This window comes from Spermophilus citellus (genome assembly GCF_964194105.1).
Source record: "Spermophilus citellus genome assembly, chromosome: 2".
NCBI lineage: Eukaryota > Metazoa > Chordata > Mammalia > Rodentia > Sciuridae > Spermophilus > Spermophilus citellus.
Window position 1 is genome coordinate 28134810 of NC_138183.1, and position 22461 is coordinate 28157270.

Genomic DNA, 22461 nt, shown 5'->3' on the forward strand with positions numbered 1-22461 from the left:
GGGGCAATCTTGTACCTGACTGCCAAAGCCAAAGCCAAGGAAGAGGCTGGAACATTGGAGTGGTTATATAATTTTACATGATTAGAGATGGTGATTCTCTAGCTGAACTTTGTAAATCTAAACAAGCTAAAACACAAGCCCTGGGTATTTACCATAGGGACCTTAACCAATGTAATGAAGGTAAAAAGGGTTCTGGACCACACTGTTCCTCTGCCCCCACCCATCCCCGTGTCCCCCCTTCCTATTTAGGAAGACAAGAAGCAAGATCTCTTTATTGGTACTCCGAGGAACCTGGGGGACTCAAGCAGAGAATCTCAAAGGCAGTAGTAGGTCTCCTCTGAAAACCAGAGTCAAGGTTTGGGATAAAAATTAAAAAAAAAAAAAAAAGTTTATTTAGAGACTGTCCACATTTGCCCACATTCTAGGTCTTTGAAAGGAAGAGAGACTAAAGGGTCGCCGCCTAGAGGGCTGCTGACCTCCAGTTCTCTCCCTCAATCCCACGGTTGAGTAAACTAACAAAGCGGGGGAAAATGAGATAGATTCAGTTTAGAGGAAGCGATTCCACCAGCGCCTTTGGCTGCCCAGAACACAGACTCGAGTCTTGGTTGCAGCTGAAGCCCAGTTGGTCGCAGCTGAAGCCCAGTTTCCCGCTCGTCTGAGGCTGGCAGGTCAGGGCCAGGGCAGTGGGTGCGGAACCCCGACCGCGGACCCTTTGGGTCTGGAGCACTCTCCACCCCAGCCCAGCGCTGCCGGCCGGGTCTGCGTCGCCGGTTTAAGGGGCGGGCCGCAGCTCCACGTGCTTTCTTGCTGAGTGACTGAACTACATAAACAGAGGCCGGGAAGGGGGCGGGGGAGGAGGGAGAGAACAGGCTTTGACCGATAGTAACCCCTGCGCTCGGCGCAGCCGAATCTATAAAAGGAACTAGTCGCGGCAAAACCCAGTAATTCCGAGGGAGAGTGAGTGGGGCCGGGACCGGCCGAGCCGAGCCCACATCTCTCTTCCCCTGCGCGCGTGGGCAGGACGGGGGCTCCGCAGGACCGCGCAGCCGAAGCCCATTTCCAGGGGCGCTTTGCTCCCCGTTTTCCCACACTTCTTTCTCTGCCCTTCACCGGAACGGTTGGTCAAGGGGTGGGGGAAAGAGACGCAAACACAAAAGTGGAAAACAGGTAAGAGGCTTTCTAGAGACTCGGACATTATTGTTTTGCTTTGGGGCGGAAGAGGCTTTGGGAAGTACCCGGTTTCGGGGACTCTGTTCCCGGCCCCCACATTCCCACTTCTTGCAATACAAATGGGGTAGGAGCGAAGTAAAGGGGGAGAGGATGCCTGCTGTGCAGACCCCGGGTCGCCGCACTGCTGCTACCCTCGGGGCTCGCCCTGTCAGGGTGTCCGGAGAGCATCTCTGGGCATGGAGAACCAGGAGCAGTACCTTGGGCGCAGTGAGGTCGGGGTTTCCTGGGCATGCTGGGGGCGCTGCTACTGAGGTGGGGAGAGTGGCAGATCGGACTCAAAGCGCTTCCCTTTGTTTGGAAGCGCTGGGGCCGGCTGGAAACCCCTCTAGCTGCGAGTGAGCCGGCGCCCACGGGGACAAATGCCAGCTTTGAGTCCTCACTCCTTTCTTAAGAAACTGGTCGGTGTTGAGCTCTGAGCTCTGGATCAGCTCAGCGCCCCAGGACTGGAGAGGCTCGTCGTTGTATCCACAGAACTGGAGTAGTTGTGTCCCAAACGGAGTCGGATGTGATATGGCTCGCTTGAGGCCCGGGAGCTTTGTTAGACCTGGGGGTCCTGCCTGCAATTTCCGTGCGTTCGCGGAGCTGTTGTCCCTGGCACAGAGGGTGGGGGTGGGGGAATGAGTTTTGTTCCTTTCAAGACTTAGAAGAGCCTGCGGAAACCAGAGCCGGGGGACCCATTCCGCTTCACCTTCTGCTCCATCTTCTGCCCTTTGCTGCTCGTCCCTTGGGACAGCTTGAGGACGGGCGCGGGTGGCGAAGCTGGGGCGAGGTGGTGCAGCGAAATGACCGCGAGTAACCCCGGCGGGCGGCGCAGAACTCGGAGCTGGCGGCTGGGCTGGGCTCTGCGCGAGGAGATGGGGGCTGGGCGCCGGCTGCCAGTGGTCCCTGGAGAATGGCCCGCAGCGCCTCCTGGCCGGGTGGTCCAGGTATTGGCCCATGGCTGGAGCAGGGCGGCCTCCATAGTGGTGGGCTTCACTCCCGAATTCAGACTGTGAATCTGGTGAAGACCGGTGGTTGCAGACTGGAGGAACCTCGGAGGCTCAGGAGAAAGAAAGCCAGAGAGAGAGAGAGAGAGAGAGAGAGAGAGAGAGAGAGAGAGAGAGAAAGAGAGAGTGTGTGTGTGTGTGTGTGTGTGTGTGTGTGTTCGCGTATTTCTCGACTCCCAGGCCATTGCTAAACCAGAGGTTTTTGGAGAGTTGCCTGGATCGGGGTTGTGTGTAGATGCCTGTTTTTATCAGCACTTATCAGAAAGAAGGAAAGAAATAAGATTAAAGTTAAAGAAGAAAGAAATAAGATTAAAGTTAAAGAAGAAAGAAATAAATATCTGGCACTAGATGTAATTGGCCTTCCTCTATTTCCATGGATATCACCAGCTTTTAAATCCTCAGATTTTTCAATAATACTGCACATAAGAAGTGAATGGTATATGTATTCATATAGTAGAGGACAGCTTTGGTATTTTTTAAAAAAATTCTTTGGTGATGGGAATCACCATATCACTATTTTGGCTCAGTCCTCATCTCCTACAAACATCTGAAAGTTTTCTCCCCAAGAGCAGAGTTTGACTCTTTTACAACCAAGTTCTGATTTTCTTTTCAGACAAAATTTAAATGCCTACTAAAAAAAGTACTTAGATTCTCGTCTCGCCTTTTATTTCAGCCTGCTTTTCTCAAACTTACCACAAAAATAATGGAGGCTTTCTATTGTTTGTAGCATTCTTGTAAGAAACTCTTCCCACATTAAAGAAATATTTGGAGAATATTCCTTAATAGAACATCTTCAGTTACTAAAGTAATTTTTAAGTACGAAATTTCCATTTTTTAGACTGTTTCCCAAATGTTCCCATAACCCATTAAAATAATTCACAGTGAGGAATTTTTGGAAAACCCTGGTTTCACAGAGTGAATCAGTATTTATTTGAAAACAAGCAGTAGAATCAGAGGAACCAGGGAAGAGGGTCTCTGGCCTTCATGATGACCACAGTCCCTTTATGGGACAAGAATTGCTACTATAGTCAAAGTAATTAAAGAGTCCCTTTGCAAAACAGCATTTTCCCAAAATGACATATCTGACTATGACCCAAGATATATATGTCTTGCCTATAGATGAGCATTTGAAATCTCAATTCTTACAAGTATTTTGATTGGCATCTAAATGTAGGCTTATAATGGACCTTGGGCACATTTTGGCTTAGAGGGTATTTACAGTTCATGTGAGACAATGCATTAGTCTGGAATTGGAAAAGAATACTTAGGGCTTGATTGTTTCCAACCTCTGCTCAGGAAAAGTTCCAATCCAAACATTATTAAAAATGAATGAAACTCAGCAACTCAAGCTTTTTATTATCCTTTGTAGTACCTACCTTATAGGAGAGGGGTTGGATATTTTTACATTTAAACTATTTGAGGGGAGGGTATCTTCTTCATAAGCCAGGATGCATGTGCTTACTATATTTGTAGAGGCAAATTGTTAGATCTTTGCTATTTCAAATTTTAGCTATTAAAATAGTTAAATGGACACTGGTCTCAAACTCATTATAATCATGAACCTTTGGCTATCTAGAAAATACCAAAATGCATGTTGTTTTTAAATTTCTGAAACACTCTAAGTCTAATATTAAAGAACAAAATTATAATGTCCCATATGGTAATTACTCCGGCATCAAATTTTTTTGGGGGAAGGAGTACTAGTGCTTGAACTCAGGGACACTCAACCACTGAATCACATCCCCAGCCCTATTTTGTATTTTATTTAGAGACAGGGTCTCAGTGAGTTACTTAGCACCTCACTGTTGCTGAGGCTGGCTTCGAACCTGTGATCCTCCTGTCTCAGCCTCCCAAGTCACTGGAATTACAGGCATGCACCACCTCTCCTGGCCAGCATCAACTTTTAAAAGATCATTCTGAATGCTTGTTTTATATAACTGTGCTGAGAGAGGGCCTACACTAAAAACTGAAACCATCTTCACATCTGCAAGTGAAACTAGCATGAATGCCCAAGTTATTGCAGTGTTTATGTAGTAGACACTTTATATAGCACTGTGTCAAGTACTGCTCTAAATGCTTCTCAAATACTAATTTAATCTTTACAACAAACTCATTATCTTAATTTTGCAGATTAAGAAGCTCAGAGGCTAAATTGTCCCTGGCCATACAGCTTGCCGGTGGCAAAGCTTATATTTGAACTCAGTTCTAGAGTTCTTAACTCCTACATTAAGTAGACCAATTTCAGCTTCTAAGAGAAGGGAACTTTGAAAGATGCCCAGTGTGCTCTCTTTGTATATCCATCTGCTGTAGTGCTTATCAGAATCTCCAACCTTTATTATATATTTCCTTGGCTGCCTTGAGTGGGCCAGCCAAATTCTCTTCAGCTTGTTGAGACCTTGGTTGCAGAGGGATTGTGACACTGTGTGACACACAGTGACATTTACTCAACTCTTAATTTTTTTTTAACTTGGTTTAAAATAAATATGATATGATTGCTTCAGCCAATTATTTGTGAATAATCTGTGATCTCAAAAGTGTTTTTCTGTGTGATACACAATATAGAAAATGGAATGGTGGAGTATTTGGCTGCAAATGTAAGGAACAAAGAAAAAGGGAAGAGAAATGTTAGCTTAGCTATTAATCCTAGCTTTGGTGAATTTTTAAAAAATTGATTATTATACAGTGTGATTCTTACTTCACTTACCCCCTAAATGGGTTGTGAACCTTTTGCAGTAAGCTATTTCTGTTACTGCTATTATCGTCTAGAAATGAAATCAGCTTTTTCTTAGGTTTATTCTCTAGAAGTAAGTACAGTTTCAGAGTCCGCCTTATAAAAGTGAAATAGAACAGAACACTGCATTTCTTCTCAATTGGTGTAGCAAATTAGAAATAAACTCTTTGAAAACCCTTCTCAGTAAAGCAGCTGTATTTACTCTTGACTTAGTGTGTGCTGAATGTCCTTTCAAGGGTTTTACATGTGATAACTCAGTTCATGCTCATGTGAACCACATGAGATGGGTCCTATCATTATCTTTATAGATGGGGAAACTGAGTTAACTGGCCTGGTTATGGTCCCAAGTTATCGCCTAACTAGTTCCGCTTGCATGAGTTTACCAATCTTGGGGTTAAAAACTTTGTTAAAATATAAAAACGTTTTGATAAATGAAGTACTAGCAAAAGGAAAAAAAATATGGATCTTCCTTTTGAGTATTTTCACTTGAAGATAGTGTCCTGAGTTACCAGCACAGATGTTATTAGAGCTACATTTTAGAAATACATGAAGCTAGTGGATGCAAATCTCATATATAAGTGTTTTCAAACCAGGGCCTTCAGTTACTCTGCATCCCATTAAGACCATAAACTATTAAAGCAAAGAGGTTTTACTGTTAACCATGCAGGAGCATCACATTTGGTTCCCAAGACAAACTACAGTTAGAAGTCCTATCTTTTTCCATTCTGAAGAGGAACTTGGATTCAAAACCTGGAGAGGTTTTTGCAAACCTACTTTAAGACCTGATTTGAACATCACCATCCTCACCTGGGGTCACACTTCCCTTCCAACACTGAGTTAAAATTAGTTATCCCCTTCTTGCCCTGCTGTACTCTTCATGTCCTGTATTTCGTATTTTTTAAAATTATAGTTAACATTTATTTATCTTTCTTTTGCACGCATGCTTCTCTAAAGAAGGTCTTTGACTCACTCTCCCCTGTCCTTAATCATTCCCAGTTATACGGAAGGGGTTTAATAATAAGTGGTGACTTGCACAAAGGCAACAGGGAATGGAACCTCATGCTTGTTTCCTGTTTTCTTAAAGTTTTTTGAGTTGATGGGATAACCACTAAAAAGCATTAGCAATAAAAATTATAGGACAAATAACTGTAGTTTAAGCTAGGTTTATGATAGATACAGTTTAGTGCGTATTTAAATTATTTAGGCAAGATTACTTCTTGTAGAACAAACAATTCTGTTTTGCTCAGTTTCATTTCCCTTTTGGAGGCAGCTGTGATTTGAGCAAATGTGCTAGTCTGTGACATTCCACATTTAAATACTTTGAGTTGTACATTGATTTATTTTTATGGAGAAGAAGGAGATAACACTTTTTTAAAAAACAAAATAACCTGGTATGCATCAGATCTATTCCTTTATACTTTTGTTTTTGTTTCTGTTTTTGGTGTCTGCTGAACTGTGCAGTGTTTTCTATGCCAAATACAACTTCCAAGAAGCATTTGGAAGTCAAAGCATTTTATCTGGCTAGTCTTAAAATCAAGATGTTTTATGATAACTGGTATTTATTATATGCCATTTTCTAGGTAGAATTTACTGTTAGTGATCCATTTATAAAATACTCTTTTGAGGCTATCTTTAGAGTATTTATTTAGTTCCTTCTAAACAAGAAAATAGACATATTTTTTTCAGAGCATCTTGTACTACAGTGCAGATATTATGAAAATGAGCATGGATATTAAAGTCAAATTAACATATATTGGAATTTTGGTCCTATCAGTGAATATATGCATTAGGCACGTTGCCAGTCTCTCTTTACCTCATAATACATGTTTAACCTGTTAAATATGTATTTTGTGTGTGTGTGTGCAGGGGGCGGGGTGCACGTTTATACAGTGTTAAGCATATGATATGATGATGCTTGGAATATTGCTATTCATTTTACACTGATTTTTAAAAACTTGATTTTTAGTTTACTTCCACCTCAGACTGTTTTATTGCATGTTACTTGCATTGATATTTCACACATGGAAAAAGTAGATGATAATTATTGAATTAGGTTTTAATCTTACTAATGGATATCATTTTTGGGGACAGGGGCTCCTTAGATAATTTCCTTAGGATGTGTTGAAATTTATGGATTCTCTCTTAAGAAGAAACGTGCCTGGGCTCATATACTCCAGATTCTATGTTTAATTATAGTATATTCAGAAACTACTTCAAAATCACTAAGAAACCATGAGGCCCTGGGAAAGTCATTTTACTTTTCTGAGATTTAGACTGTGGGCCTATGATAGGAAACTTCTTGACTTTTAAAAAGCCCTTCAAGCTTTTAGGTCCTCTGACTCCAGGCCTGTACATAGGAGAAGGGGCAGTCTTTTGATTTTTGGACACCCAGAGATGTGTTCTACGGGACATATTCAACATTATTGTAATGCCTCATGTGATTTGGAGTGGTGGGGGAAAGCACCCCAGAAATGCTTCAGAGCATTTCTGAGGAAGTGAGGATGAAAGAAAGGAAAATAATGGAAGAGGAAGGTAGAGGAGAGAAAGCTGTTGAAGTTGCCTATTTATCTATATTGAGGGGACAGAGAGTTGGATCAAAGTCTCAGAATGAGGTTCTCATCTGAAATGCAAAGAAAGAAAGTTGGTTCAGTTTTAATAAATTTCAATAGTTTGGTTGAATGAGACTCTTGTGTTCCCTCTGACTGACCATTTGGAAAACCCCTCCGAAAGAAAGGGGTTTCTTCTTGCTCCAATTTGGGCATAGGTTTTGCTTTTTATACTTAAGCCAGGTCAAAGGGAAAAAATAAAAGACTGCTAAGACTCATTCAGCCTCCAAGAATATAGCACGGGTGCTTGTGCTGGATGAGAATTGGGCTCACTTTATAGGGATATTTCTAAAGAGCTTGGAAGAACTTCATTGTGGGTAGGTGGATAAGACCCATTACTTCCTAAAATATTTCCTGAATTTGTTGCTTCAGAAATCATATTAGGACTGGAAGGAAGAACAAAAGGTTCTTGACAGGGTTAGGGGATAGGGAAAGGAGCTGCTAAGAGGTTGCTTGGGTGTCAAATCCTTGCTTGTTCTCGTTTTGCGAAGTTCCTTTTGGGGACCAGGTTTGGAATAATTTATTTTTATTTTTTATTTTTATTTTTCTCCACAAGTCAAACTAAGCTTGTTTTCTTAAAGAAACGAGTCTCTGGAGGTGGCATTTTGAAATCGATTGGATCTGGTATTTAGATGATCCAGATTTGACATAAAGGCAATACTGATGAAAGCAGCATTATTGGGAATGCAGAGAGAAAGCAAAGGCCCAAACTGATGAGCTCAGATGACCTGCAGACCTTTCTTCACTTTCAGACACAGGGCATTGGGATGGAGGTGACAGTTTTCTTTAGCTGGGGTGTGGTTTGATTTCTGCTGCTGGGAAAAGGATGTAAGAGGAATTACATGATTGACGGTCACAACAACAACTACAAAATATTTACATATTTTGAAATTAAATGTACTAATATCCAAACAGTATTGTTAAACTGAAATTCATTTGTTCACCAAATATTTATTAAACACCACGTACCATGTAAAATACTAGGCTCTGAACAAATGTCAAGACAGGTAAGGATCTGTCACTGTAAATGACTTCTTTAGCTTGGCATTCAAGGCTCTTTAAAACAAGCTTCGGATCTATTTTGACAGCTTTGTCCCAGATTATAAGAAGTGTATTAGAAGGAACTACCTGGTGAGTGACTGACGTATTGTATTGCTCAGTAACTGTTAAATGAATCTCCCTCTACAGTTTTTATCTTTTCTCTGACTTCTGCTTTGAGAACTTCTCCCTCCTTGTTGTTCTAGAATCTCACATCCATCTTTTGTGTTTGCCTTTGTTTTCACTGTGTCCTAAACTCATATATTTGCCTACTGAAATTTGACCCATCAATCACACCATGGCTAATGAAAGCCCACTGTGAGCTGGGGCTTCCTGCACATCATCTTTTTATCTCATTTAATATTCACCCAGGACAGGTAGCATTCAAGATGGCTCAAGTTATTTAAATTGGCTTACATTTTTGTAATCATCAATATATTTTAAAAATTAACATTCCATTAAGCCTACAATTTAAAAATTGTTGTCGTAAATAGAAAGTAATTTAAAAATCATTAGAATGAAATGGAATCACTTTTGTTGAGGTCTGTCTATAAAATATTGCTTTCCAAAAGCACTAATTAACTCAGAAACTTGCTCTCACTTTCTTAAAAAGGGAAATTATCAAGAAAAAAGAGGTGCCGAAGAAAAGACTAAACAAAAACCATCTCCTTTATGTAATCAAGTTTTGAGCTAAAGAAGTGCGAAGCAACAATATTTTCCCATTTTGTGATTCAGTGTTTAGTACTGTGCCTGTCCACCTTCACTCTGCAGGTCGGCTGTGCTCACATGATAATAGCTTCTGTGTGCTGTACTTACTCTGTTCCAGGAACTGGATACCCCTCTGAGTATCACTTTAATCTGTCTTGTGTGACTCTGTCACATTTGAGGCAATGTTGAGGTTGTCTGTTTTAGTCCCATTTTCCACATGATACACCTGACAGAGAGAAGTTCATGGTTCCTGTATCTGGCTAATGGCAGAGCTAGGGATTCAAACTCAAGTCTTGCTGACTTCTGAGTTTGTACTGTTTATAACTTGCTGCATTTGTGTTAGTTTTCTATCACTATGACAAAATGCCAGAGACAGTCTACTTGTAAAGAGAGAAGATTGTCTTTTTTGTGGATCTAAGTACCTCAGTTGGCCCTGTGGCAAGGCAACATGTCATGGTGATAGTGGCAAGTAAAGTCACTCACCTCATGGCTAGGGAGCAAAAGAGAAAGAGGAAGTCTCTTAAGTCTTTTGTGTCTTTAGTCCAGACTTCTTTCTACTGTACCCATAGAGTATTCTTTACAGTGCCATGTAGGAGAGAGAAAAGAATTTGTATCTATAAATCCTGTCCTTTTCAGCTTAAATTGACACTGACATCTTAAATATCATGCTGGTCTCATTTTTTTTTAAATTCTATCTGTTAGGCCAGTTTGAATGAGAAGGGAATATTTGTAGAAATCCCGAATGTTGAGAATTTCCAGGCACTGTTTCTTTATGCAAAAGTATAAAATCCTGTGCTAATTTTGCCTGGTTAAGAGTAGTTGTGATTTGAGGATACACACACACACACACACACACACACACACACACACACGTATGTATGTGTAATAATTTTCATGACTGTGTTAATTGTAGTAAAGGACCTTGAGTTGAAAATAAAGAAAGCTTTTGGTGAAGTAGTATTTATTTAGTTGTCAGTCTTGCTGCAGGATTTGCAAATTTAATGGAATTAGTGTCATTTTCCAGTTTATAGTGCCAGTAACATTTCACATGGTCACGGCATGGCTTTCTCCTCTGGGGAGCAAATGGAGGGTTGTCTGACACTTGGTTCAAATGGCTTCCATTAAGGGGAGTAGATTGCCCCAGGAGCCTGCAGAGAGGAACAGAGTTCTTGTCCTCAGGCGGAGCTGCATCTGGGGAAGTTGGCTGTCTTGTGAAGTAGACACTTAGCACACTGTTACTTAAATGCCACCATAAAACCACAGTTGAAAAACAGGAGACTAGCAGAAGTTCTGCCTAATAAATTAGTTCCATTTTTCCTTGAGTACATTTTCTTGATATCTGGAATATTTGACTTGTGAAAAATCTTAACCACATTGGCACTTTTTACAAGGAATAAACAGAATCTTTGATAATACTGGAGTAATACAAGGTGTATTTCCTTTTGTGGGATCCTCCCAGATCTCAAATAATAGTGTTCATGTTGCAAATTTTTTTTTAAAAGCTAATAGCCTTTTAAGTTCTTGTTTTTCAGAATCACAAATAGAATGTGGATTTAAACTTATGATCTGATTCCTCTTTCTTCTCTTAATTTAGTGAGGCTGCCAACAAAGTGGCTTGTTTTGGTTTACTTTAGAGGAGGACTTCAGTTATTAGGCTTGGAGGACAAGACCTGTTCCTCTGTGCCCTGCCTGGCACCTTGATGAAATCCTCACTTATCTCGTCAGCTGGCTCTCACTGGACTGTGAAAACAGAGGTGCCTGGGACACATGACATCCTGCACTGCCTCAAGAGCCGGCTGGTGAAAGAACCTTCTGGAGAAGGGTCCTGGTAGTGGTCACTCACTCTCTGAGCTAGAACTAGATGTGAGCCTGGAGATTAGATGACTCAGTTTGGCCAAAGTGGAGGGAATAAAGTATTATTATGGAAAAATCCTATACAGATGTCGACAGCTTTTGAGTGAGTTCTTGACTTGAGCCTGTGGGTTTAGAGTTCAAGCTCTTGGAGCAAGACTGAAAGTCTTGTATTTTAGGGTGAGCACCTAGGGAAGGGGTCTCTGTCCGATGTCAAGTTCACAAGGGTTCCAGAGCTTCTGCCTGGCCAATTCCATATTGTCTCTTATTCTTACAAAGTTAATGAAGATGAATGACTTTCCCAACAAACTACAGACACTTTGAGGGAAATTGAATGAAATGTTCTTCTGTTTAAACTTGCTTCTTTGAACACAACTGGAAATATTTCGTGGTTTTGGGTACCTGAACCTTTTCTTTCAGTGAAATTTCTGGTTTGTTACTGTAGTAAATCTACCTTGACTGTTTTTTCATCCCTGAGGTTTTTTTCCCAAGGGCCTCATTCTACAAATGTTTATGTAGCACCAGGTCATCCTTGGGCTCAGGATGGCAGAGAATAACATATGGAGACACACTAGCTTGCTGCATGCAGCTTATAATTTAGTAGGGCCCATCTGATAATTTGATCTACTGAAGACTATTATAGATATCTTCAAAAGAAAGTTGTAGGAATTACAAGGCTCAGATTTCTAATATAAGGAGTGGAAAACTGAAGTATTTGCTGAAGATTTGGAGGAAAGCTGCTGTGGGTTAGGAAAACAGGAGCTGAGGGCTGGGTTGTGGCTCAGAGGTAGAGCCCTCGCCTAGCTTGCAAGAGGCACCAGGTTCAATACTCAGCACCACATACAAATAAAATAAAGGCATTGTGTCTACCTATAACTAAAAACAAATAGGTAAATATTAAAAAAAAGCAGGAGCTGAAAGCCATGAAAGTGTGGAGAGAACAGTGCAGGTGAGTGGGGACCCCTGAAAGGGAATTTTATGGTAAAACAATGGCCAAAAGTGATTCCAGGATACCCAGATAACACTGTCACTTCTTCCAGTGAGCTTGCTGGGCACTGGAGAAAGCTCCAGTTTGCTCTGGAAAGGCCTTTAAGGGAAATGATATCCTGTGAAGACAAAGAAGAAAGATTCCTTTACTTAATGCTGAGCCCCACCCTGGATGACAGCTTCACTCTGCAGGTCAGCCTTTCTCATCACATAATAGCTACTGTGTGCTGTACTTACTCTGTTCCAGGAACTGGATAAATGCTTTATACATTATTAGCTCTATTTTATGGAGAGGATACAGGGACTCAGAGTCCCTAGGCCCAGAGCCAGTGAATAGGAGTGTCGGGATTCAAAACTAGTTTCTCTGACTCCAGATCTGCCTTTCTTCCTACTGGACCAGTTGATTCAGGAAAATAGAAGAGTTAAGGATTTGGGGAGCTTGCTGCATAGCAGAATAAATCCAAAGGAAAGGAAAGAGTGAAAGATTTGGGTTTTCCTATCCCTCATATCTTTGCGCATTTTTTATAAATATACGCTCTTTAGGCTTGGGGAATGCTGGATGTCTGAAGACCTTTCAGAGATTAAGCCAAACGAATAATTTTTGCTAAAAATCATTTTCCTAAAATCCTCTTGGAAAACCATACAACAGGGAATATTAACCCATCAAGTCTTTCTGCAGCTCACAGATTGCTGAGTGGGGCTTGTTTGCTGGTGTTTCTATAGCTCACAGTGTTTATAAATGCGAGAGTCCCTGTTCTTTAGGTTGCCTTTATTCTGGCATTATCATTATGGTTGGAAAATGTGATTTTTTTTTTCTTATGACCTAAAATGCTGATAGTTGTTTCTTTTCTAAGAGAAAGTTTCATTTTCTTACGTGCTACATAGACTCACCAAAGAAAAAGCAAATAGTTGTTTTGTTTGCTGAAATCTTCCTTTGAAGGTCGCTCTGTGGAAACTAGTAGGGGAAAAGGGGCTCTCTTAAGAATTCTCCATAATTCTACTACAATGAAACAAGGATGTGGGTTTAAAACAGGTCTTCTTCCACAAAGCCTGACTCTTCAAAGATTTGTAGGTCTTAAGACCATTTAGCTGGTAGCATCTGGGTTTTTGAGAGTAATGCATAGAATCATTGGTTGTCTAACTGTCAATGACATGATAGAAATAGCTTTAAACTTTCAAGATCTCCTTTAAAACAGAATTGTTGATAACGTGAGAAATTATGCCTCTTAAGCACTAGTTACAGCTGGGCATGGTGACACATGCCTGTAATCCCAGCAACCTAAAAGGCTGAGGCAGGAGGATTGCAATTTCTAGGTTAGCTCCAGCAACTTAGTGAGACCCTGTCTCAAAATAAATAAATAAATAAATAAATAAAAAGGGCTGGAGATATAGCTCAGCGGTAAAGTGCCCTGGGATCAATCTCCAGTACTCCCAAAAGAAAGGCTAGTTATAGATTTATGCACTATTCTTGGATTTCTTCTTTCGTTTTTTGTATATTCACTTCATAGACACTTCATAGAAAATTGGCTATTAACAAATAATTTTGTCTGGAGAATCGGATATGTATTCCTGAGTGAAAGAAGGGTGTGCAGCTATCATATCTTATTGTTACTAATAATCAAGTATGCATGATGAATTTGGTACTTTTAACCCCCCACCTCATGTTACAGACAGATGGAATTAATATAATTCACTGGATCTATGTAGTTTTAAAATGGGCTGTGTGTTAGTAGAGCTTCTTCTAGAATGATGGAATTCTTCTGGAATGGTAGAATGACTTCATTTTATCCTTGACATTTACCTTGTATGGTTTCTTAGCCTTTGTTTTCTCAAATTTGAGTATTAAAATTACAATTTAGGGACACAATTTCAGGGGGACTGAGTATCAACCCTTTATACCATGGCCCTTTGGTAGCACTCTTTTTAATCCAGGGTGATGTCATTGGAATTGAGGGTCCATGGGATGGTTGTAGAGTTTACAGGGTGTGTGTGTGTGTGTGTGTGTGTGTGTGTGTGTGTGTAGGGGTGCAATTTTAGGGGCACTAGCAAGTATGGCTTTAAGGACAGAGAGCCCATTAGCTTCTGGAGGCCAGAAGAGTTAAACAGAGGCAGTCAAAGTAGCCTAAGGCTTGCTAAAGCTGAAGGGTTAGCCTGGGAGAAATCAGGGATGACTCAGAATCCTCTCCTGCCCCCTTGGCAGCCACATTCTGTCTTCAATCATGGGTGCTGAGCCTGTTTGAGCCAGATCTTCTGGACTTTAGTAACCTCATTAGACTTTTCCCTGAAGATGGCTACTGATCCAGAGATGGCCAGTCAGAGAGGCAATTAGAGAACAGGCCTTTTCCAAAGCAGGCATGCTCTGCTGGGCTTACAAGTTTCATATCCTAATATTACAGGACCTTGCACATCTCTCTGGAGCCTGGGCACATGATTCACATCTGTGATTCTTGCTTTTGCATCAACATTTCATAAATAGATGGTCAGTTGAGCCTTAGCACCGACATCTTTCTGTTCATATGTAATGTCATTTACATTAAACTCTTGCTTTGTAGTTTACTGGCTAGTTGTTTATTAACATAAAACATCTAGAACACTATAAATATGTACACTCTTTGTCCATTTCTTACCTCAAGTAAGAAAAGGATATTTATGAACAGTTTCATCAAGAGAGATACTGAGCTGTTGTCAGAAATTGCAACTTCTGTCTCACTTCTGGTAATGATGTGGAAACTTGTCTTAAAGAACAATATTCACATATACATTTCTCTCTTTCTTTTTTACTTTTAGTTTAGAGAAATAGCTATCATATAATCACTGGTTTTGAAGAGTGAAAATTAACTGCTGCCTGCACATTCTGTATATGTGAACTGTTTGGATAGAACTCATAAGAGAAATGTGTTCAGAGGAATAAACAGTCATAGGAAAAATAGCTTGGTGGGAAGGAGTAGTGCGAGTCATTGAAAAAGTGATCTCCTGAGCTCCCTTGGGGCAGCTCTAAGTCACTTGCTTCTGGGTTCTTAGCTTCTCTACCTACATGACTGTGGGAGGGATATAGTAGGATTGGGTCTCCAAAATCCCAAGGCCCTCCATCTAATAATACAGCAATCCGACAGAGTATCATCTTGGGAAAGGCCCTTCTCTCCTGCCCAGAGGGGGTCGGCTCCTGTCTCCTTGTGACCTGACATTGATGTGGTCCCTGCCTGGAGACCTTGTTCCTGGGAACATGCCTGATTAAGGCACATGTACTGACTGCCACCCTTCAAGAGGAGCCCAGTGCCAGAGCTCTCATGCTGGCCATTTCTTGCAAGAAAGAGCAAGACCAGATCAGCCTTTTGTCACATGTGAGGACGGCTTCTGGTAGCAGGGCAGTCCTGCACAAGTTCCCTTCCTCCTTTTCCATAGACTGCATGCTACAGAGGGTAGAGCCCACAGGAAGGAGTTCCTGTTTTTCTTTCTGCTCTGCCAAATTGGGGGAAAATAAATCCTCCTACCACCTTGACTTTTTAACTCTTCCTTTCTTCTTTTTTAAGTTAAAAAAAAATTTTTTTTAAACTCTTCTTTCGTCTCTCTTGGAACTGGACATGTCAAGTTCAAAAGGGGAAAAAAAATGTTTTGGTGAGAAAAGGAGGTGAGGAGAATAGCTTGGAGCCCAGGGTCCTCATTTCTCCTGTCTTACCAAGCTTCTTGTGAGCTTTTATTATTATTGTTATTGTTTTAAAATTATTTTTATGTTTTATTTTTAAATTTTTTTTCCTTTTGCAGCATCACTGGGCCTGACTGTCATTCCAAGTTCTGGTCTAGGGAAAGTAAAAATAATATCTGATACTGGCTGTTACTTCAATGACCTCTTTGTGGGTAGCATATGACTGAGCCACTGTCACTTCATTATCCTCAAGATGCTTCCTCAGAGGAGTTATTTTCCTTTCCCTGTTATGCTCTGTGTCCTTCCTCTTCCTCCTCTTCACCCACTGTCTTGGCAACCCACAGTTATTGTCTATTTTCCATCTCCTCTGCTAGAACAGAGATCCCATGAAGGCTGGAAGCTTGCGTCTCTTGTTCCTTGCTGAATCTCTAGGGTCTTGCAAGCACCTGGCACATGATAGATGCTCGATAAATATTTGTTGTGGCTAATGGGAGCCTTTCGAGTTAAGGCTGCAGTTGTTTGTGGAATTAATAAGTAGTTATGAATGTTTATCTACTTTTTCTTTTCGGAGGGGATCACACAATAATCAGGCTTTCTACTCTGCGGTTCTTAGATCTTCCAAGGTGTAATTTGACCTCTAGGGAAGTTAATTATTATAATAGAAGGCAGATTTTTTTGGTGTTGGGTTTATTGATATATAATTTACATACAGTAAAATTCACCCCTGTAAACTGTGCAGTGTGATGCATTTTCACAGATGTTCTACCTACACTATTCTAATAGAGAACATTTCTATGCCCCTACGCATTCAGTCCTCTTCCCCTGCCATAACCCCTGGCAACCATTGTCCTGATTTTTGTCTCTTTTGTTTCACCTTTTCCAGAATGACAAATAAATGGCTTATTTCTTCTAGCATAAGGTAATTGAGATTTATGCATGATGTTGCATCTATTAGTAGTTGGTTCCTTTGTGTTGCTAAGTAGTATTCCATTTTTATTTATTCTCCTGTTGATGCACATTTGGATGGTTTGCAGTTTGGGGCTACTCTGTATAATACTTCTGTAAACATTTATATTTATGTCTTTGTGTGGACATATACTCTCATTTTTTGGAGGGTAAATACCTAGGCTGGGATTGGTGGGTGATGTCCTGAGTATATGTAAACCTTAACAAGAAACTGCCAAAATTCTTAAAGTGGCTCTTTCATTGTGTATTACCACAATCAGTGTCCTGAGCTCCAATTACTCCACATATTTATTCCCTAGCACTTTTTTTTTTTAACTTCCAGTGGATATGTAGTGATATCTCAGTGTGGTTTTAACTTGCATTTCTCTGCAATGTGTGATGTTATGCATCTTTGCTTATTGGGATGGTTCTATTTTTAGCAATCTTTGGTATTCTGCAGATATGAACAGCTTCAGAATATCAGTGGCATTTGAAGTGAAAATTTCAGAAAAACATTGGTCACGTTTGAGTAGTTACTTTCTCCGGATCCGTGCTGCTCCAAACAAGTTTGAGATATGGAAATTACCAAATTCTGGCCAGGAGTGACCCACCTGAGTGACTGATGACAAGACCTAGAGAGCCCGCCACTAGGACTTGAGTCTGAGGATTGGCAGAAACGGATTTCAGCGGTCTCTGTGGCTTTGGGAGGGTTGCTCAGTCCATAGCTAAGCCTGATGTTTAACAGAAGCAGATTTAGATTCAATTACAGTTTCCAGGATGCCCCAGGAGCCACCTGGCAAGCTCAGCAGTCCTTTGTGACCCTCTTCAGTGTGAGGTGGAAGCCTGCTGTACACAGAGCTTCCTCTCTGGGGACAATTTGTCTGAATCAGTTAGTAAAGCTTGTGAAATCAGTTACCACAGGCCCGTGAATGTCACCACCCTTGAATGCTGAGACCCTATTTCTCATGTCTATCATTTTCTTAATTACGTCAACATCCCCTGAGTTTTGCCTGTATTGTCTTTGAAAACAGTCATGAAGGGACTGGGACCCAGAAGAGGAATACTCATATAAGGGAAAACAGAGGTCTCCCTGGGGCCACCTAGGAAGCGGAGGTGATCAGGAAAGGAAGCTGAGGAAGTGATGACGAAGTGGAGACCCAAGGTGGAGGAAGACTTAGCCAGGGTGATAGTGCTGGAGAAAGGACAAGGGAACACACCAGAGAATTCCCGGTGGTCCTTGAGTGTTTCACAGCCTGTGATTCAGAGCTCCAGGCATTGCTGAGCAGGTGGGGAATGGTGAGAGAGTTAGGCTGGAGTCCCAGCCAAGAGGCCAGAGGCTGGTGAACCTTGTGGAGGATTGGACCTCATCCTCAGGGCGGTGAGGAGCTGGAAAGGATTGTGGAATGGCATATTTGGTTTGGTCAAAGAACTTAGGTGCTGTGGGTCAAAGGGATGGATGTGGGGCAAGACTGGAGGAAGGGAGGCCAGTAAAGTGGCTGTTGTGGTTCTCCAGGAGCAAGATGAGAGTAGCCTATTGACTGGTGATGATTGTGAAGTGGGATCCTTTCCAGCCAGTAACTGGAAATGTGTAGAAGGGCAGGAGTGAGCCTGCTATGCTTTGAAACATTGAGAAATCCAGTACATTACATAGTACTGGCTTTTTTTTTTTTTTAATGGTTTCTGGTTTTGTTTGTTCACTTCCTTGGAAAACTGATGTGGTAATGTCCCTTTGGCTTTGTTACCTGGGCAGAAGGGTTCAGGCATTGACAAACCCTTCTCTTTGGAGAGACTTGCTCCCAGCCTTGATCATTGTGTTCTGAGATGGGGGCGGTGGTGGGGGATTGTGTAGGAGGCCAGGAAATGCCAAGGTGGGCGGGAGGAATTGGGGCAGGAAGCCTGCCTGTTTGCACACAGTGAAGCCAGAGTAGAACTTTCTCCTGCTGCCCTGGGCTACTTCTTGCTAACCATCTGTATGTCTCTTGAGGGTCTGTGGGGTCAGCACCCATGTTTGGAGACCTAAAAATGCAATTTTATATAAATGCCGTCCAAGAAACCCCCTCCTGGTTTTCCTTTCCTCCTTTTCTTATGAGCATTCTGGAGGTTCTTCTCTCCCTCTGAGCTTCTCCGTGCATAGTTGAGGGAAGGAAATTCTATACTTGGGTTCAGCCCTGGAGACCCCTGGCTCTAGGCCACTCAGATTTCATCCTTCTTACTTGATCCCTCCTTCCTTCCCAGGAACTCACAATGGATTTGCTAGAAATAATAGAATGACCAGTTTGAACAGGTTGTAACCATTTATCTGGGTTATAATAAAACAGAGAAATATAAGTAGGAAGATGGGAACTCATATTTCTTTGGCAACTTAGGTTTTGCCTTGGACTGTTTTGGGAACTTATTTTATCTCATTTAGTCCTCGGATTGCCATGGCAGGCAGGTATTATCACCCCCTTCAGCGACCCTGAAGCCTTGGCCATGGACACGTGCTTGGGAAACTGGGGCTAATTCTGCTTTCTGTTGGTTAGTTTTTCCTTTTTTAATAGCAAACTTTGTTCTAGATTCCTCAATGTTACCTTGGGGATCTGAAAAGGTTCCTGTAGTAGATAAATCAACTAAGTGATTCCTTGAGAGAAGCTTTCTGCAGGAGAAAAATCTAGTTAATCATTTATTTTTTTGGAAGTTCTGGAGTACAAACCCTGTCCTAATCCTTAGCCATTTACAAAACAATTTGGGATTATAAGCATGGTCCTCCGGATGCCTTTCTGGTTCTCATGTCACGAGTCCAGTTGACATCTTTAAACAAGGAACTGCAAACCAGTGTGATAGTTCTGGTTTAACTCTCTTTGTGGCATGAGAAACTTTGGAGGTTTGTGTCTATTAGCAGTTTGCTGAACAAATAATAAAGAAAAGATAGATCTTGACTATCTCGAAAGAATTCCTGTTTTATTGGATTGCTAAGGAATGAAGTAGAATATCTTATGATAGGTCATCCTTTCTTCTCAGACACTGGAAATTTCCTCCAGTCTCTTTGCTTCCCTAGAAGATTTTAATCAGAGTCTTTGTAGAGTGGGGAACAAAGGATAATATTCTACTGCAGGGTAACCTTTGCACTGAGAGCTCCTCTGGATTCAAGGATTTTTGGTCCAGTTTTTGGTTTCTTATCCATAAATGGTTTCTACATCCTTAGCTCCTTTTGCTATTGGTTCCTTAGGCCTAATGTCCCACCCTGTGCCACTAGAAGCCACAATCATTATCTATCTATCTATTTATTTATTTATTTATTTATATCAATAAAGTTGGTTTCTGGTTCTGTTGAGGGTTCATGACTACCAAGTGCTGACAGGGTATGACTTTAACCTGTGTGTGCCACACTCTTCTCTCTCTCTCTCTCTTTTCACTTTTCAGTTTTTGCCTCTTTCTCAACTTTAACTTGAGCATAATTCCTTGGGATTATTTCAGCATTCAATAAATACAGCTGTTGGGTGGACAGCTGGAACACACAGAATCTTGTATCTCCAGTTTATGAGAACTCCTTGTCCCAGCGTGGTGAAACCCTTCTCCAAAGGAGGCAGCTGTGACACCTGACAAGGAGTAGTCAGGCCGTGCGCCCAGGTGCAGGTTGAACAGGGCCAGAAGTGTGCATATGCCCGGGCCGTGGGAGCTTGTCAGTTTCACAGGTGCTGCGCTGTGTCTGCCTCAGCAGCCCTTGCTTCTCTGTGGGATGTTGTTTTCTTTCCACAGAGATGTAGCTCTCGGGTTGTCTTTATCACCCGGGAGCCAGATATTGTGGCATTTCTTTGGTGCTTATTCACAGTCATCAAAGTCACGTTGAGGCTTTCCAGATAGGGAAACTGCTTTATTGATGGTGCCATTTATCATTTGAAGGACCCAACTTTGTGGCCACATGAAAATTTTGTCTGCAGTGAATTTTAGGAAATAGCATAATAGTCATGCCAGGCTTGAGGCAAAATTTATCAATGCTGCTGACACTTTATGTAAGGAGAGCTACTTTCTTAGAGAAGGGAAACAGGCCTGGGATTCCAATGTGCCATTTCTGTCCTCAGTGTTTTGATCACCTAAGTTTGCTCCCTTGAATCTGTTTTTCTAAGTGCATTTTTCATTCCCAAATGATCACACCAATGGAGTTCAAATGATTAGGACCATAATGATTAGCTCCCGGTCTGCTGCCAGAAAGCAGCAGTTCGAAGCCCTGTTTGCTGGAGTATCCTGAGGCTGGCTGGAGTCCAGGACACCTGACCATGGAGGAGCAGTTAGGACGTAGACTTGGGTTTTGGCGGTCTCAGGTGAGAGGGCTGGAGCCACGGCCCTCATTGGTGTATGACTCTGCATCAATAACTGACGGCTGTCTCCTCTTCTGCTTTATCTTTCAGTTAATGACCAGCCACAGCGTCTGCTGTGAGTTTCGGCCAGTGCCTCCAGGGCTCCTGAGCCACACACAGGTTGCTTTGGGTGCCAGCTGAGGTAACATGGCTTATTGGCCTCAGTTGAGGTTGCTGCTGTGGAAGAACCTCACTTTCAGAAGAAGACAAACAGTAAGTGTGGGTTTCTCTGAGGGGCTCTCTCATGCTTTCCTCCATAGCGGGTTAGAGGAGGGAGGGAAGGGAGTATTCTGGATTTCCAGAGAGATTGAATGAATCTGGCACTTGTGGACCCAGGACTCTGCGATCCTGATGTGGCCTTGTGGCTTGGCATAGAGGGAAGATTTGCAACCAGGCAGGAATATTGTCTTTGGTTTGTGCTAGCCCCTAGAACCATGAGATCTGACTTCTGAAACCTAATAGATAATTGCCACTGGCCACCTCACACCAGTATTTCCTTTTGCTATAGCCCTGGGAGCTTTCTGGCTTTCTAAGAGCAACACATGGGCCCCTGTATTTCTGGGAATTGGGAGTGCAGTGAGATAATGGCACAGCTTTAGAGATCAATTCCTGGATCTCTTGGTGTCAGACTGTGCTCTGTCCTTCCAACTTTGTAGGCCTGGAGGAATATGATAAGCAAGGCCTGTCTTATTTCTGTGGAGGATTCTATGCCTTTCACCTCCTAGATGGGTCAGTAATGCCTTGAGTAATCCTGAGGAGGTCATCTTTAATGCACAGGTGCTTGGTATTTTTCCAAAGGAACAGGAGGCCTAAAAGGCAGGGTGATCTCCCTGAAGCTCAGGCGTCAATTCTTTGCTGTTTTATCTCTGGCTACCCCTCCTTAGTGATCCTATCTAGTCCTCCTGGCTTAGCTATGTCTCTCTGTAGTTGGTTTCTAAATCTCTCTTTCCTGTTCTGCCTATTTCTCGAATTCCAAGCCTGCATCCCCACTTCACTGTCTTAATGAAGCACAACTTATCTGGATCCAAAAAATGTTCATCTTTCAGAAACACAAATAGCAGTAAATAACCTTGGAGAGAATTTATTTCAGTGTTTCTCAAAGTAGAGTGATGCTTGGACCTTCCTTAAAAGAACAAAAAATGTCAGGATACCCTTTTGTTCATGTAATTTTGATTTTAATGTTACTTAAGTATGCTCATATATATAACTAGATATCTATCTTTTATAGGCTATGATATAACTATATGATCCATGTGTATTTTTACAAATTAAATGCAAACAAAATTGCAAAAAAATACAATTAAAATTTAACACAATAAATGTGATAAAACAACTGACTCTGCTTAGCTAAAAATGCATATTATAAGCTGCAACATGAATATAGTAGTGGGTGGTACAG

General features: G+C 41.6%; 1 protein-coding gene across 2 annotated transcripts in view; it reads left to right on the forward strand.

Annotated features, from left to right (window-relative positions):
* The first annotated feature begins 509 nt into the window (after positions 1–509).
* Positions 510–22461, forward strand: part of ABCA1 (ATP binding cassette subfamily A member 1) — a 132317-nt gene continuing 110365 nt past the window's right edge. The window contains exons 1-2 of one of the 2 annotated variants that reach the window (XM_081278752.1): positions 510–1167; positions 21114–21275. In XM_081278752.1, the coding sequence (XP_081134878.1) occupies positions 21210–21275 (66 nt within the window). In that variant the 5' untranslated portion in view covers positions 510–1167; positions 21114–21209. The remainder of the gene's footprint in view (positions 1168–21113; positions 21276–22461) is intronic. The other variant, XM_081278753.1, reaches the window with a different exon arrangement.